General features: G+C 41.3%; 1 protein-coding gene across 2 annotated transcripts; it reads right to left on the reverse strand.

The window, feature by feature from the left end:
- Window positions 1–351: 351 nt before the first annotated feature.
- Window positions 352–11,746, reverse strand: sdc4 (syndecan 4). 2 transcript variants are annotated; one of them, XM_042088188.1, is made up of 5 exons: window positions 11,530–11,746; window positions 3,101–3,269; window positions 2,893–2,924; window positions 2,599–2,791; window positions 352–2,402 (listed from the first exon to the last, which is right to left on the reverse strand). In XM_042088188.1, exons 1-5 carry the CDS (start codon window positions 11,581–11,583, stop codon window positions 2,251–2,253), a joined length of 600 nt encoding a protein of 199 aa, XP_041944122.1. In that variant the 5' UTR covers window positions 11,584–11,746; the 3' UTR covers window positions 352–2,250. The 2 variants fall into 2 exon arrangements, with proteins under 2 accessions (XP_041944122.1, XP_041944121.1); XM_042088187.1 differs by having other exon boundaries at window positions 3,101–3,272.
- Window positions 11,747–14,838: the final 3,092 nt, after the last annotated feature.

Consider the following 14,838-nt stretch of genomic DNA (forward strand, 5'->3'; position numbering starts at 1 on the left):
ATTTGTGTTTTAAAAACAATAAAGCACGACTAAAGCAAATGGTTTTGCAGAAGCTTTGGGTTTGGTGTCACAGACTCCACTTTGAGAACAGAACCACTGCTTTATAAGATAGCTGCATTGTCTGGCTGTGAAAGCATTCCATCCTCTTACATTTTAGGAGGACGTGCTGTCCTAGAGCTACGTAGTGCATAGCTTAGGTGGCTGGTGGCAAAGATGTGCCTTTATCTGTCCTTCACATACCCATATACCATAAAAATACATTTGAAAATGATACCAACTAGTTGCCCATTAAAAACTTACATCAAAAGTGTTAGACATTGTTAAAAAAGAGAGACACTTAAGAGGTTCAACTTGTGTGCATAAAAATAGCTTTATTTCCAAACAGATCAGAATCTGCATGCAGAAATCAATGATTCATTGACTCCTCCACTCGATTGGTGATTCACATCTCTTGTTATGACGAAAAGCAGCAGATTTATTTTTCCCATGCTAATGACACATGGCTCAATCCTCTTCCCCTGAACAATTACATAGCAATCCTTCTACAAAACATAAATATATACCGCTCAAAAATATCTAAAAGGAATAGAAACTCTTACAAAATAAAAAACTGCTTCAAAACTATTTGCTTCAGAAATCTTAAAACTAGTGTAATTATATATATAAAAAAAAAACAAACCAAAAAAAAAAAACAAAAAAAAAACACATATACAACAGCTTAGAGGGGAAAAGCCCCAACCTGAAAGAAGGCAATAAAATATGACAGTTAAATTAATACATAAAAAACCTGAAACATGTTATCTACCAGAACACTGAACGCAGACAAAGAAACGTTAGTACTAGAATTGGTCATTCATTTTGAAAATGTGTCCCACTGAGTTTCGGAAGAAACTAAACATTGTGCAGTTTATTTCTTTATTGTGTCTATATAAGCAGTATTGTTGTGAAACTGGGGAGGGAGGAGGGTCATGGGAGGAAAAAAAACAAAAACAAAAAATCATAAAACATTTGGCATTTAAATATTTGGTTACTAACAGTCTGCCACAAAATGGCCAAGTACCCATTTTTTTTTCTTTCTGACTTTATTTTGATGGCTATTTACAAATCCCTGGAAGTTCAAAGTTCATGTGCAGAGAATGTGAGTCATCAACAGCAAACATGTACCTGTTTAAAATGGCTTTGCTGACAAAGACAGCTGCATCCAGAGAGCCTATGCGATTGGGCATGGCAATCAGCAGATAGAACACCGCTTTAGAGTATATGTGATGTCTTTTTCATGTCACACACACACACACACACACACACACACACACACACTCCCTTGTACCGAGACTGAGGCCGAGCTCCTCCCCCTTAGACCTAAAGCAGCTTTTTCCTTTGAGTCCCTCTGCTACATGATAGCCAGAGCACATAGTACCAATGGATTTTTTCATATTAACGCACTGCATTTTCTTTTTCGAACCACTGATTTTTAACCTTAGCTTAAAAAAGATAAAATTGAGATAATCACATCAGTCATCGTACACCGGGATTCATCCAAAATAAGAAACTTAACAAAAAAAAAGAAAAGAAAGAAAACCCATAAATGCCACAGTAACATCAACTCCTGTAGCACCATGACGGATATGAGGACAGGGGTGGATGATTGGAGGGGAGAAAATAAATAACTTTACCGATGATCTCTGTACCGCATCACAGACCGAGCACCGCATTACAACCTTTAGTGTTATAGCTTAAAAACGAACGAAACAAAAAACACCTCCAGAGGCCAGAGGGGCATGCACGCTGATAGACGTATCGTATTGAATTCCAGTGCAGGTAAGGACATTAAGCATTTCACTTTGGGTGGAGATATTACATATTTAAATTAATTAAAAGGAAACAAAAGAAACATATTTGATGTTTGGCAACACCTCTCCTAACTGCCTTCTCATGATGTTAATAAAAAAAAAAAATGGAACATGGCTCCCTAGTTGCAAGACCCACTGATTGGGGCACATCTCATCACATTCCAATGGCATGACTGAGGAGAGAGTATTTTTTTTATAGTCCATCTTTCTTTCAATTTTCAGAGTTTTACCGCTCCTTCTCTCTCTCTGGCTTTTGTGGTAGTATGGAGGATCAGGTGTGAGGCAGTCCAGGAATAGAGAGAGAGAAATACAAAGAGAGAGAGAGAGCTTAGCGGCTGAGTTTCAGAGGCACTGTGAGGAAAGGGGGGGGGGGCTGCAGAGGCACTCCACTCCCCGACCTTTAGGCGTAGATCTCCATGGTGGCGGCTTTCGTGTAGATGGGCTTCTTGCCCAGGTCGTAGCTGCCCTCATCTTTCTTCTTCATGCGATAGACGAGCAGGAGAATGAGGAGCACAGAGAAGAGCAGACCCACTGCACCGCCAGCAATCAGGGCTGGAACAGAAAGACATCAACATCCATTCAGGCGAGCCAACAGGGAAGTTGTAAACAGTGCACAGGCACGGCATGCAGCTACAATTATGAAAGACATTGGCTAGTGCTAGCACAGCATTCTTACATGGCATGCTTGAGGGATTTACGTAATGGCGCATCGAGTTGTGGTGTTGTTTGTGTGGGGAAGGAGTCTTACCTGCAATCACTTCAATCCTGTGAAAGAATTTATCGTCTTCCGACTGGGACATTAGCACGTTGGGGGGGTGCTCGTCAAACCCTGATGAGCGCACGCCGACTTCGTTCTCGGCGACAATGTCGTTCTCGTTCACGGTGGGCCATGGCTTCTCTGAGTCTCCCTGCTCTGGGATCCTGTTGTCGATGAGGTTTGGCTAGTGGGGAGAAATGAACACGTGTTACACGTGGCTCCAGACACAAGCAGTTCTAATAGTTCATTAAATGAGTGATGGTAAGCAAACGGAATTAGTAATACCTTAGGTGTTGGCACAGTCTCTTTGAAGGACTCTGTAGAAGTCAGGGAGAAAACAACAGTATTAGACACAATGAAAGGTAAACAGTCACATGAGGTATTATCCTATTGCAAAAACTTTAGAAGTATAACATACCTAAATAATGCATTTTAAATTAAATGAAATTAAATAAAATTAAATAAAATGTATTATTATCATTCATAAACTGACCTTCATCGCCAGAGCCTGAAAAGTCGTCATCGTCGAAGTATGAATCTTCATCATCCTCATCATCACTGGTGATCTCGAAGTCGGAACCATTCTGGGAGTCACCCGATGACACCAGGTCCTCATGAGACTGCTTAGCCTTCATGGGCATCCACGTCTCAGTCTCCCTCACCTGCTGAGCGGAAACAAACAGACAAGTGAGAAAAACAACACTTTTAGGGCTGGCACGCTAACAAAGCAAGACAATGAGTTCAGGGCAGACATTTCACAATAGCAAGGTTGCTACATAATAGGGAAACTATTTCCCATGTATTTGGTTTCACATAGGTCTTTTTTAATGAAGCGAGAGCAAAGAGGACAACTGATCCAGCACGCCTACTTCACAAGCATCCTGGCTTTAAAAGACAGTGGTGGTGAGAGACTCAACTCCAGACCAAAAAAAAAAAAAAATCCCAAGAGGGAAGTGTCTTCAAAAGGTCAAACCAGACGAGGAAGCTAGTAACCTTTGGGCCATCTTATCGGACGGGAAAGCAAGACAGGAAGTGGCTGATAGCACAGCCACATGAACAAAGACACACGGCAGCCGCAGCTAATTTCAGAGAAATAGACACATTACACCTCCACTGATCTGGTTTTGTTGACCTTTTACCCTTTACATACCCCTGAAAACAAACATGGAGGAGGTGGTGGTGGTGGAGGGGCATTTAAGTAATGGTTCTCTCCCCATATCCACAGTCATCACAAGGCAGAGCTTAATGTAATCGAAAGACATTACCCTTGCTAATCATATTATCACCATTTAACTTTATTGCCCTTTGCCAAGTAGGCACAGTCAATGAGATTAAACAAAGACAATTTGATGGCCTGATCCAATTATCAACCATCCATTGGCCTGAGGAGGCTGAAACATGCACTCGTATGGACACAGAGTGAGGCCACTAGCCCTGAGGTGTAAAAAGGTAACATTCTCGCAGCAAAGTCGGAGCCAGGCATGTTTGGGTTAAAGTCTCTGGCAGACAAAGCCGCGCCCTGGTCAGATATCATCGTTGTGCTGGGTTTTTACTGATTGCAGAGCCGACACCAGACGTAGGCATGTGCTTAGGTAACACCTGGCTTGGCTGTGGCCTCGTCTACGGTTAAAGAAACAGTCATGCATTATTCATTGTTGAGCTTTGGCTGGACTGCCAAGGGAGTGTGAAGGGGGGAGGTTTTTTTTTTTTTTATATATCAGTTCTGGATGGTTGCTCAAGGCTGGTTCAGGAGAAATGCAACTCAATGCCTTCAAATACCCTCAGCCAGGTGGTCTGCTCCTTACATAAAAAGCCCAATCCTTTTCTTACCAAGTTAAAGAGAACATTAGACAGGGGAACCATTTAAAAAGAAAAAAAAGTCTGTTAATTGTGGTGAACCACGTCCCTATCAAATCTAGTATAAAATTCTATCGTCGGTGTGACCTTTAGAGTAGGCCTACCACATTACTCAAGATCTCATTGTAGTGATTATGCGTAGGCTTCCTTTATCAGGAGCTGGCAACAAAATTCCATGCTGGAGGCAAAGACTTCCACTGATTTAATTGGGCCAAAACGCTTTGTTTCAAATTGGCTAGATGGAAGTTAATCCTCTCTCCGTCTCTTTAGGTTGCATTCGACTTAAGGGAGTGCTCAGAGAATGCCATTGTTCCAGACCAGGAGCTGGAACAGGAGGCCATTTTATTTGCCCTGTTGCCACAGCAGCGAGCTTCCACATACTTTGAACCAAGTGGTGAAAAAACTGCTCCAGAATCAAAACTGCAACCACTCTAGCACAATCAAAAAAAAAAATAAAAATAAAAAAAACACTACAGTTCTGTGGTGCTGTGCTGAAAAATGACTAGGCTATATATCAACATATACAATGCAACATATCAGACACATTTGATGGAGCTCAAGGCTGGGGACTTTCCAAAACTTAACTCAGTACTCCATCTTGCTCCAACAAGTCAAAGCCAGCAGCCATCTCTTTCTCAATGCACACGCACACACACACACCTGGCAATCCCTCCATTTTATTGTGAGCCACTCACTCCTCCATATAGTGGCTGTGCAGGGGAGAGAGCCTGTCGTGACAGGTTTGCTGGCAGCCAGCTGAATGATGAAAGCCCAGGGCTGGGGGAATGATCTTGACATGTACACAGCAGGAGCTCTGAGGTCCACTCTCATGCCAATTGTTAAACACAAGACCGATCAAATTTTACATCAAAGTCAAACATGAACTTACAAGAAGAAGAAAAGGGTAAAAAAAAAAATCTTTACTCAATTTGCTGGCATCAACACCTTAAGCTCACATAGTTAAACTTGTGTGATTTTCCATATTGTTTTGTGATTTAGTATGGGGGGAAAAAAAAAGCTAAACGCTTCAGAGCTATGAGACAACAGCTAAAAGAAACAAGAACGGTTTGAAACCTTTTTCCACACTGCACACAGAAATTTGTGAAGGCAGATGACCGTCATTACAAGAAAACAGCCAACATTCTTAGGCATTTTTCACAACAATATAAACCAAACTCATGCTTGAGCTGATTGAAAAGACACAGGCACACATCTTCACAATGAAAATTGGGTTAAGAGTGGAATGGTCTCCATCCTGGGTAAGACTGTGATTTTCAAGTTGTTTTTCTTTTTTCCTGTGTTCAAACACCCCCTGCACAAAAAGTCCCTTCTGTGGTCAGTTAAACGCTTTCAATTTCAAAATCTTTTTTTTTTCCATTTGTTTTCATTTCATGTAAAAGAACAGGCCTTCTCTCTAAGCCATGTTAGTTAGTGAAACCCTTTGAGGACAGTTCTGCCAGACACTGCCAGCAAAAATAAAACAAGTTACAACCCTAACTATGGGCATCCCTCCCCCAGCTCATTAAATTGAAGTGAGTAGTGGCACTGGCTGCCTGGAGTCCATGCAAATTAAGAGGCTGGCTAAACCCCGGCCATACCCAGGGCTGGCAGACTAGAAGAGCTAAATCCCCCCCATCTGCTTGCAAATGGCCGAGCATCTGTTCCATTGACTCAATCAGTCCATGCATGAGGGTCTACCTCGTGCAATGTTTTAATCATGTGAGGGTCCATCAACCCTACTGTTTCTAAGAATGCTGAGAATTGAAGAACTGTTCAAGTAATTGATGAACACAAAATTATGGCCATGAAATTTTAGCGCAACTTGTGATTGATTTTTAACCACTGTTGGGTCCCCTACAGCCTAAAAAAAAAAAAAAAGAAAAAAAAAAAAAAACCCAAACACATTCCTGATCATAACCCCATGGCAACGGGTAGAAAGTCCTTGCGGTGTGTCGTCCTCTGGCTCAATGAGATTGACCACATCCTTTCTGATCACATGTAATTAATGCCCTGGCTCTTGTTCCGTGTCACTTGAACCAATCGGATTTGCGATGCACAGTCCTGCTTCAGTGTAGGATGCATGTCCTCCTGAGATACATGCTGGCTGACTGGCTGGAGTGAGGCAGCCACACACACACACACACACACACACACACACACACGGTTGAAACCGCTCCAGATTCCATCCACCTTCACCGGGACTTTAAATAGCCAAGGGTTTTCATCTGGCCTTGCCTGAGCGACTCTCACCACCACAGGCCTCCCAAATGGCACGGCATGGTAGGTTGGACTCTCCAGACACAAAAGACTGACGTTTGAAAACAACAATGTCATACGGTTATTTCAGCCTAGCTGACGTGGATATGTTGAAATATGAAAGAGTGGGAGAACTCCTCGAAGGAATGTGTATCAAACCAATGATATGGTAACCAATCCCCCCTTGACCCAGACATACACGTACGCAAGCACACAAATGAGTCATCCAAATGAGACTTCGGACGTCTGTGTGCACAGCCATGCTGTCCCAGAGTACTTCTACATCAGCCATTCCCACTATAGATGACTCAGAGGAATGTGATTTCCCGACGGAAAGATCAGCAACAGAAGACCAACCCCTGCCCACTTCATGGGAAGTTCTTTCATGTCTTTGAGTAGGTCACAGGCTTTCATTAATTAAGCTCCTCACTTCTAAGTGAGGGTATTTCAATACTCAATGGCTCTGATCAACCTGAATGGCCAAGTCATTGTCCCACCATGCCAAACAATTGGTATTGTATAGTACAACTGTGTCACAGAGGTCTCCAACAAAAACAATAATACTGGTTTGAGTATCACATCAGAAGGCCTTTTTTAAAGTCTTTACACTGCTTTTGTTACCTTAATGACTTAGTGAGAGATGAATTTAAGTAAGAAAATCTTAGGGGAAATTTCTGGGGCATGTTTCTTGCAGGAAGCAATGTCGAGCAATAGCACTGGGGAAACCCACCAAGGAAAAAAAAGTCCTTGCTCAGCCATCTTGATTCCTTTCACAAACCACCTCATAATTCACATATGGACTTCACAAAGGGGTTTGAGAGCTCTACATTTGCCTTCAGATCTACCACAACCAGCAGACTGTGAGATTAAGCTTTAAGTGTGTGCGGCATCAGACCTCACACATCAAAAGCCCGTGGTTAACACATATGCAGTTGTTCAAGGCAGTGACAAGTCATTTCTCTACAAGCATGGGGGACGTGGGATTCCCCAACACAAATGTCATTGTATTTCAATGGCAAACATCAACTATGGCCTTCTTGTCTGTAAAGAAGGTTACATGTATTGGAAACTGGTAACAAAAACACAAAACAAGTTTGCAAAGCCCACTTAGGTACCATCTAATAACTTCAGTAGAACAGCTGAAAACTCCAGTTAAGGTAGAGGCATGTCTTCATTATAAAGAGCACAGAAAATAGAACCATAACCTACACAAAGCACATTCTTAACGGAAATACATATACATATATATTATCATATAATACACTGTCAAAAACACCTCATCTTGAAAACCATGTTTGGATTTCATCTCAGAAGTAGTATTCCTAGGCTGATCAAATTGTGTTTTGTAGGATGGAAGATGTTCTCAGAATTAAAGTTTGTACTGTATGCCCACTGATTTTACATAAAGTTCTAGATTCAGAACAAAGTGCAAAAAACAGTGACATTGAGGGGGGTATTACAAAAGTCGTTTTTTGTACACATGGTGTCAATACGTATAGCGCAAATATGCCAATATTTTAGGTTGAGAAAGCTTTAGTATGGCATCAGACCACACACATCAAAAGCTTTTGTTTAACACATGTACAGTTGTTCAAGGAAGTGACTCCATTTCTCTACATGCATTGGGGGCATGGGTTTGCCCCTCCCAAATCACAAAAGTCAAGTTAGCCTACATCTATTGGGAACTAGAAATACAAACTCAAAATAAGTTGGCAATGTACAATGCCTACTTAGACTTTTACCAAAGATCTAACAGCTTCAGCAGAGCAACTGAAAACTAAGTTAAAGCAGGGGCATGTTCACCATGTAATTAAGAGGACCGGAAACTGGGTTGTCATTCCTTGACAATGAACAAAACATTGTCTACAAAAAGCTAATTTTTATTGAAACGTGTGCCATTTCCCTAAAGCTCATCTCTGGGAACTTAAAAAAAGTCTTCTGGAAATCTAAGAAACATTATACTAATCACAAAACAAAACAGCCCATTCAGAAAAAGCTCAAAAAGGTAGACTAACATGCCGCTAATGAGCTTGAGGACAATTCAAAGGAAGACAGAGTAAATGCATTAAATTCTTAACATCTTTTTACCAAAAGCAGATCAAAACCCTCCCTCACACTGCCAACATTCCATCCTCAAAAAGGGATTTTATAGCCCAGTGGACAGCAATGCAGAAACCATTATTACATCCTGGTGAAAGTATTTATCATGTTCTCCCTGTGGCCCTTTCACTGGGCATTCAATTCAGCTCATCAAGAAACAGAAGAAGAAAAAACAGACACAGGCTCATTCTCGTGCAAATGATCTCAAGCCTAATTCAGAAAAAACACATTCCCACAACACAGAGAGACAAGAATTACAAGATTTTTCAGAAGGGGACAAATATTTTCATATTTTCATGTGTGGTCGGTTGGGCGGCTGAAAGTCTCTTCTGGAAACTGTTCCGGCCAAATGACAAGCCCATTTGGTAGATACGCATTGCCTTAGGCCTACGTGTTCAAGTAGTTAGCTCCACTGAACTAAACTATTCCATGTAATATAACGATCCATGTCAGTCAAATAAGGAAGTCTTATCTTTACCATTCCACAAACGTACCTAAAACATTATGGAGTACAACAACACTAAGTCACTTTAACATGTAGAAAGCGTGAATGCATCCTTAATTTGAAAGAGGGTGGCTAAACATTCTGTTCAAAGAGACAAACAAGAGTGTGGGTCATGGTGAATGAATGCAATTCTTCTGTCCAGTGGCCTGGGAGGAGGCTAACGAAAGAACCCTGACCATTTAAATCCGCCCATGTGTGCAAAATCCCAATGAGGGCCGGTCAAGGTCAGCAGGGGTCAAATTCCACAGGAAAACGCAAAAGGAGTAAGGGTGGGGGGCGCGCAGAGAAAAGGAGTTGTTTTTTTAAATGAAAGAACGAGCAGCAGCTTCTGCATGATTTTGAGGAATGTAGCAGTCTCTCTTGCTCTTGGCACGGGATGTGCTTCAGAGTTCAGCGAGCTGTGTGCAGCTTTTGATGTACGCTGGTCAGCCACTGCCACTGGCCCTTCCAAGTTGCTGGGAAAACAGTCGCGCTACCATCTACAAAACTGGCAGATGAATAGAAACACACACAGACAGACAGGCCGACGGACCGAAACGCGGGCACAGCTCGCAGCCAGTGGAGAAGCCGCTCATGTTTTGGCCATCGAATCACGTTGACACACCATTAACCATCCAACAGGTTGCATCTCAATCCATTTGCTCTTGAGCGTTGAGTACTGTGAAAAACGACACAGGGGATTTGACCTGTATGAAGGCCTGTAATAAGATCTGCTGCTTGTGTTGAGCAAAAGATTAGGATCTGAGGGCCACTACAGTGAGGTGGAGTGAGAGGTAGGCCTAACCTACACCTTTTTCCAAGGCCAGGGAGTGGAGTGCTGTAAACTCTCCATGACGTTCATTTGCATTCTGCTCCTGAGTTCGGCTGCTCGACCACCACTCACACTGGGCGGCTGGCATCTGTCTATTACCATTCCATTCTATTTTGACCCACCCCCATATTCAAAGCAGCGCTGACATCTGCACATGGCGATTCTTTCCCATTAGGAAAACAATGCATCAGCAGTGACGGGACATGCCACTCTCAGGTGCTTCTAAGTGAGCACACAGGCCTACTAAACTCTAGATGTACAGCCATGTAGGGCTAAAAAAAAAAAAAAAGTGGTAAACCTCAGTAGTATCACAAATTATTTACTGATAAACAAGTAGCATTTGTGCTAAAATAATAATAATAATAATAGTATATAATAATAATAATAATGTATGGAGATTCTGCAATCTGCAGAGAAACGGATCTTAAAATCATGTTCTCACATTTTGTTTACATAATGACGACAGTGTTGGCTGTACAAATTCTTTACAAGAACGTAATGTGTACTTTCCTCAAAACAAGAGGGGCAGGGCAAAAAAAAATTCCCTGAGATTGCAACTTACACAGGCCTCCATTTCAAACGTAAATGTCGACAACCCTGCACACTACATCATAGCCTATAGCTTCAAATGATAAGCCCAAAATACCCAATTCAATATAAAAAGAAAACATATTTGGCTTGAATTGCTAATCATTTGCAGAGGCCGCGAATACAAGCTATTAAATTAAAATAAAAACAGGTAAACAAATATTTAACAGACACTTTAACATACACTTGAACTAGACTAAACGTGATGCAGTGCCACCATGGTTAAGACTGGAGTGACTACTCAATGGTATTACAAGTCCATCTGTCTGAATTGGATTAACCTTTGCAATAGCTATCTGGCTAGTTACAATGGGTAGTCTTAATATCCCAATACACAGGACAGTAAACGTAAGCCCTGGATAAAGACAAGTACTTCTACGTTGAGTGAGCAAACGAGTGAAACATATAAAAGGATACAATCTATCAAGTGTCAAAGACATTCGGCGTGAAAGGACATTCTCGAATCAACAATATACCAATTTGTTAGTTTACCTTAAGTTAGCTAATTTAATTTAGCGCAGCAGTAGCTAATGTTAACGTTAATGTTATCTAACTTTCATCGCATCCTTCAACACATCATATTGTGCTCAGAAGAGTTACTAACTAGAGGCGAAGAAATCACGTCAAACTCGCTTGCATGAACCCACATAGGAATTCCGTCAGTAACAGAACACCAACTTCAACATAGACAACAAGAGGAATTACTGGTTAAACCAACCTTGTGTAACACACAATACTTTAGTTTTTCAGCTATCGACAGTTAGCCAGAAGCTAACGACTGACTGTTGAATATTAACTTACTCACCGATTCAGAGCAGACTGAAGCGACTAAAACCAACACAAGGAACAGCTTTTGCATCTTTCTTCTCTTAACAACGTCGAAGGCAACTAGTATTGTTCTTGTAATGATATGATGAAGTTTTACAACAGTTTCAACAACGTTACTATCCTCTACAGAAATTCGCTGACAACTTCACAGGTCCTCTTGTCGTCCCCGAATCCACGTACAGAGTCACTGACCAGTCAAGTCGACGTACGCATTGATTTCTAGGACTTTGCACCTCAGACTCCGCCTCCAAATGACGTTAGACCAATGACAGTAATTTTCGAATCGTCATGTTCCGGGAAATTCACCAGCAACAAGCAGCAACTGTCCATCCAGCAACAGGTTGATCCCGAATGGAATTTATAGTATTCAGACCATCGATTTACTAACTTTTACTAACTACACTTTATCTGAAAGTGGAATTAGGTATAGTGTTGATAACAGTTTAAGTGGTCGAGTTATTACAAATGGTAGGCCTAACGCTAAATAAAATGTGTCTAACGAAAGCAGCTAAATTGTGGACCATTGGCTACAATGTGACATGAAATAGGCCTAATACGATATCAATATGTAGGCTACTAGCGAGTAGCTACGTAGGCTAGCTCTTTCTAGACTTCTTTTCATGTTTCCAGGGAATTGTTGTCGCAACCTAAAACATGGATTTTTCCGTTGTCGTAATCTTCCGGGAAATGTTAGGATCCCCCGCCTCCAAAAAAGGGAACAAGGGAATCTGCCATGTCTCTGACGTTTGCATGTAATTTCCCCTTTCCTTTACCACTTTCCACTCTCGATTTCTACTGTAGCTTTCTACCCTATTCTTCTTATCAGTGCTAGACTCACTACTACCAGAGAGGGTTAAAGCGGAGTAATCAAGGATCTTTGCTACTACCCTTTTTCTACTTCCTTAAAAGTTTCGAACGCTGTCTTTGACGTCTCTTGATGTGCTCAGCGTCTGGTGAAATTGCTTTGATCAGCAACGTCTAGCTACCGCTTTCTCTTATAATAAGGACTGTCACATAGCCTAATTCATATCCGGCCACAGACAATAAAAAATCGCACTCTGAAACGCAGGTTAAAGCAAGACTTTGTTTTGATGTTATTTCTTAACGTTGACAATAGGCCTAGGCCTGCAAAGCATTGCACGTTCATCCTTGAATTAGCAGAGCAGTTTGTATTGCAGTGTTATTGATTAATTACTAATGCTTCAACACATATTTTAAATTAAACTAAATGCAGTCATCAATCATCTTGAATGGAGTTTGATTTATAACCTATTGTGAATCAATTCAAATCGCAATATGAGAATTCACAAAGATATTTCTCCCAAGCCCTAAAGAAGCCTAGACTATTTAAGTGGTTGGTTCAACCTAGCCATACTTTTCTAGAAACTGGGATACAACAGGCTAGCCAATGATGTAGGCCTTCATGTCTGTCTGCATTTTACAGTAAATGGCATGATAGTTACTTTTGACACAAGATAAGATTGACCAACAAATAGGCTTATTTAATCATTTTGTTTTTTAAAGGTTGTCTAAATTAGCCTACACAGAAGGCAGTGACCTACTGGTGGTGGGCTACTGTATTAGAGCAAGTGAGAAGTAAATAAGAGATAAAGTTATCTGGAATAATGTGTCTAGCTTGCGTTTTGTTTGGAAGATGCCAGTATAATGGATTGCTGCAGCCTGTGAGTGAACTTAGACCTTCAGAAATGTCATGGACTTATTATCAATAGGCTATCAGAAGAGACGTCAAGTTCCTTACATTTAGTGCATGATCAGTCTACCCCTGCTATTTACAGATAAGAAAACGCTTTAAAAGAATAACAGCAAATTGTTTTTATAGTGGCCGGTATTGTGACTATAACTGACATAGTGGGAATAATAGTGTAGGCCCTACATGTGATATAGCAAAGGTCGTACACTGTTGTTATCAGGGTCACCAGTGTGTCAAGTCTAGACATCAATCTAAATGAGATCCACATGTATGAAATTAGAAAATAGGCTCACTTGTTGTAAACAAGGTGCAACATTGCGTGTTTGGTTTAACAGCAGTCATAGTTGGGCTTTTCACTGAATGCAAATACTAAATTCCACACAACCTCTGACACACATTCAGATACACATTCCTTTGTAGCATACAAAGAAAGTCTTTGTGTGCATAATGCTCTGTGTTTTTTATTTTTTAATTCTTCACATCTTCACATTAAATTTTAGAACAACTATGGACGCTCTCTGGATGGGTTGACTGGCATGTCTAAGCATGAGGCATGTGCTCGTTCTTTACAAATATCCAATGGATAATGGATAACAACAACATACTTGTGTCTCTGTCTGCACTGAATTCAAGCCACCCACCTAAGTGACTGAAACTCTTCAGTTTGGCCATTCCCAGTTTGACCCTGTTTTGGTAAAAATAACTCAGAAGGTGTTGATCAAACAGTCACTAGGCCTATTCGCACAGCTACTATCAACAGCAATTGATTGATGTTTACATCTTTAAGTAGCCTTTATGTAAAGGCCAGGTCGGAGTTGTCTGGTAGGTAGTCTTGTTAAAGTCACTAACTTTTAAATTCTAAGTTGGTCTCTTTTTTTTATAACTAAAGTTGTTATACCTCACTGCTCAACTCCCCTCCCGCCCACACACACATCTTCACTGTCATCACTCGCATACATCATACATACAGTACTCTGCTTGCAATTGTAAGTCCCTTCACCATACTTGCAGTACACTGCCCCCCCCCCCCCCCCCCAATACACAGCACATTGTCTCATGAGGAAGCTTCTCCAACACACATATTGCACACTGCCCTCTCCCCACATACACAGCACACTATCCCATCTCCCTTGTCATCCCCCCAACACACACACCATGACCCCTGGCAGTTGGGTTAGCCCCTTGAGCCGTGGATCTGCCCAAGGTTTCTTCCTTGGTAAGGGAGTTTTTCCTTGCCCCTGTTGCTCTTGGGTGCTCCTTGTTGGTGCCCCGCCAATCCCAATCCTCCCCCACCTTTCTTATGCAGCCCTTGCCACTTAATCTACTAAACCCCTATTCTACTGCACTTTTTACCCCCCATAAATGCACAAATAGGCTGACACCAGACATAATTTCACTGCATTTCTTACTTCCAGTAACTATATGCATGTGACAATAAACTTCCTTGTATCCTTGTATCCTTGTATCAGGCAACTTGATCAAGAAACGTTGATCAAGACATTATCTCTGAGAAAGAAGTAATTGTCTCTAATATCGACTTTAAGCTCCTGAAATATACTTTTATCCTGGCTTAAG

This window comes from Alosa sapidissima, chromosome 4, assembly GCF_018492685.1.
Source record: "Alosa sapidissima isolate fAloSap1 chromosome 4, fAloSap1.pri, whole genome shotgun sequence".
NCBI classification, from domain to species: domain Eukaryota; kingdom Metazoa; phylum Chordata; class Actinopteri; order Clupeiformes; family Clupeidae; genus Alosa; species Alosa sapidissima.

What these genes read in the sequence shown, in the direction of transcription:
- sdc4 (XM_042088187.1), bottom strand. Translation starts at nt 11,583, where the DNA reads ATGCAAAAGCTGTTCCTTGTGTTGGTTTTAGTCGCTTCAGTCTGCTCT. An exon ending in AGACTGTGCCAACACCTAAG is followed by an intron (nt 2,792 to 2,892) that starts GTATTACTAATT and finishes TCTCCCCACTAG; the next exon opens with CCAAACCTCATCGACAACAG. An exon ending in CAGGATTGAAGTGATTGCAG is followed by an intron (nt 2,403 to 2,598) that starts GTAAGACTCCTT and finishes TTTCTGTTCCAG; the next exon opens with CCCTGATTGCTGGCGGTGCA.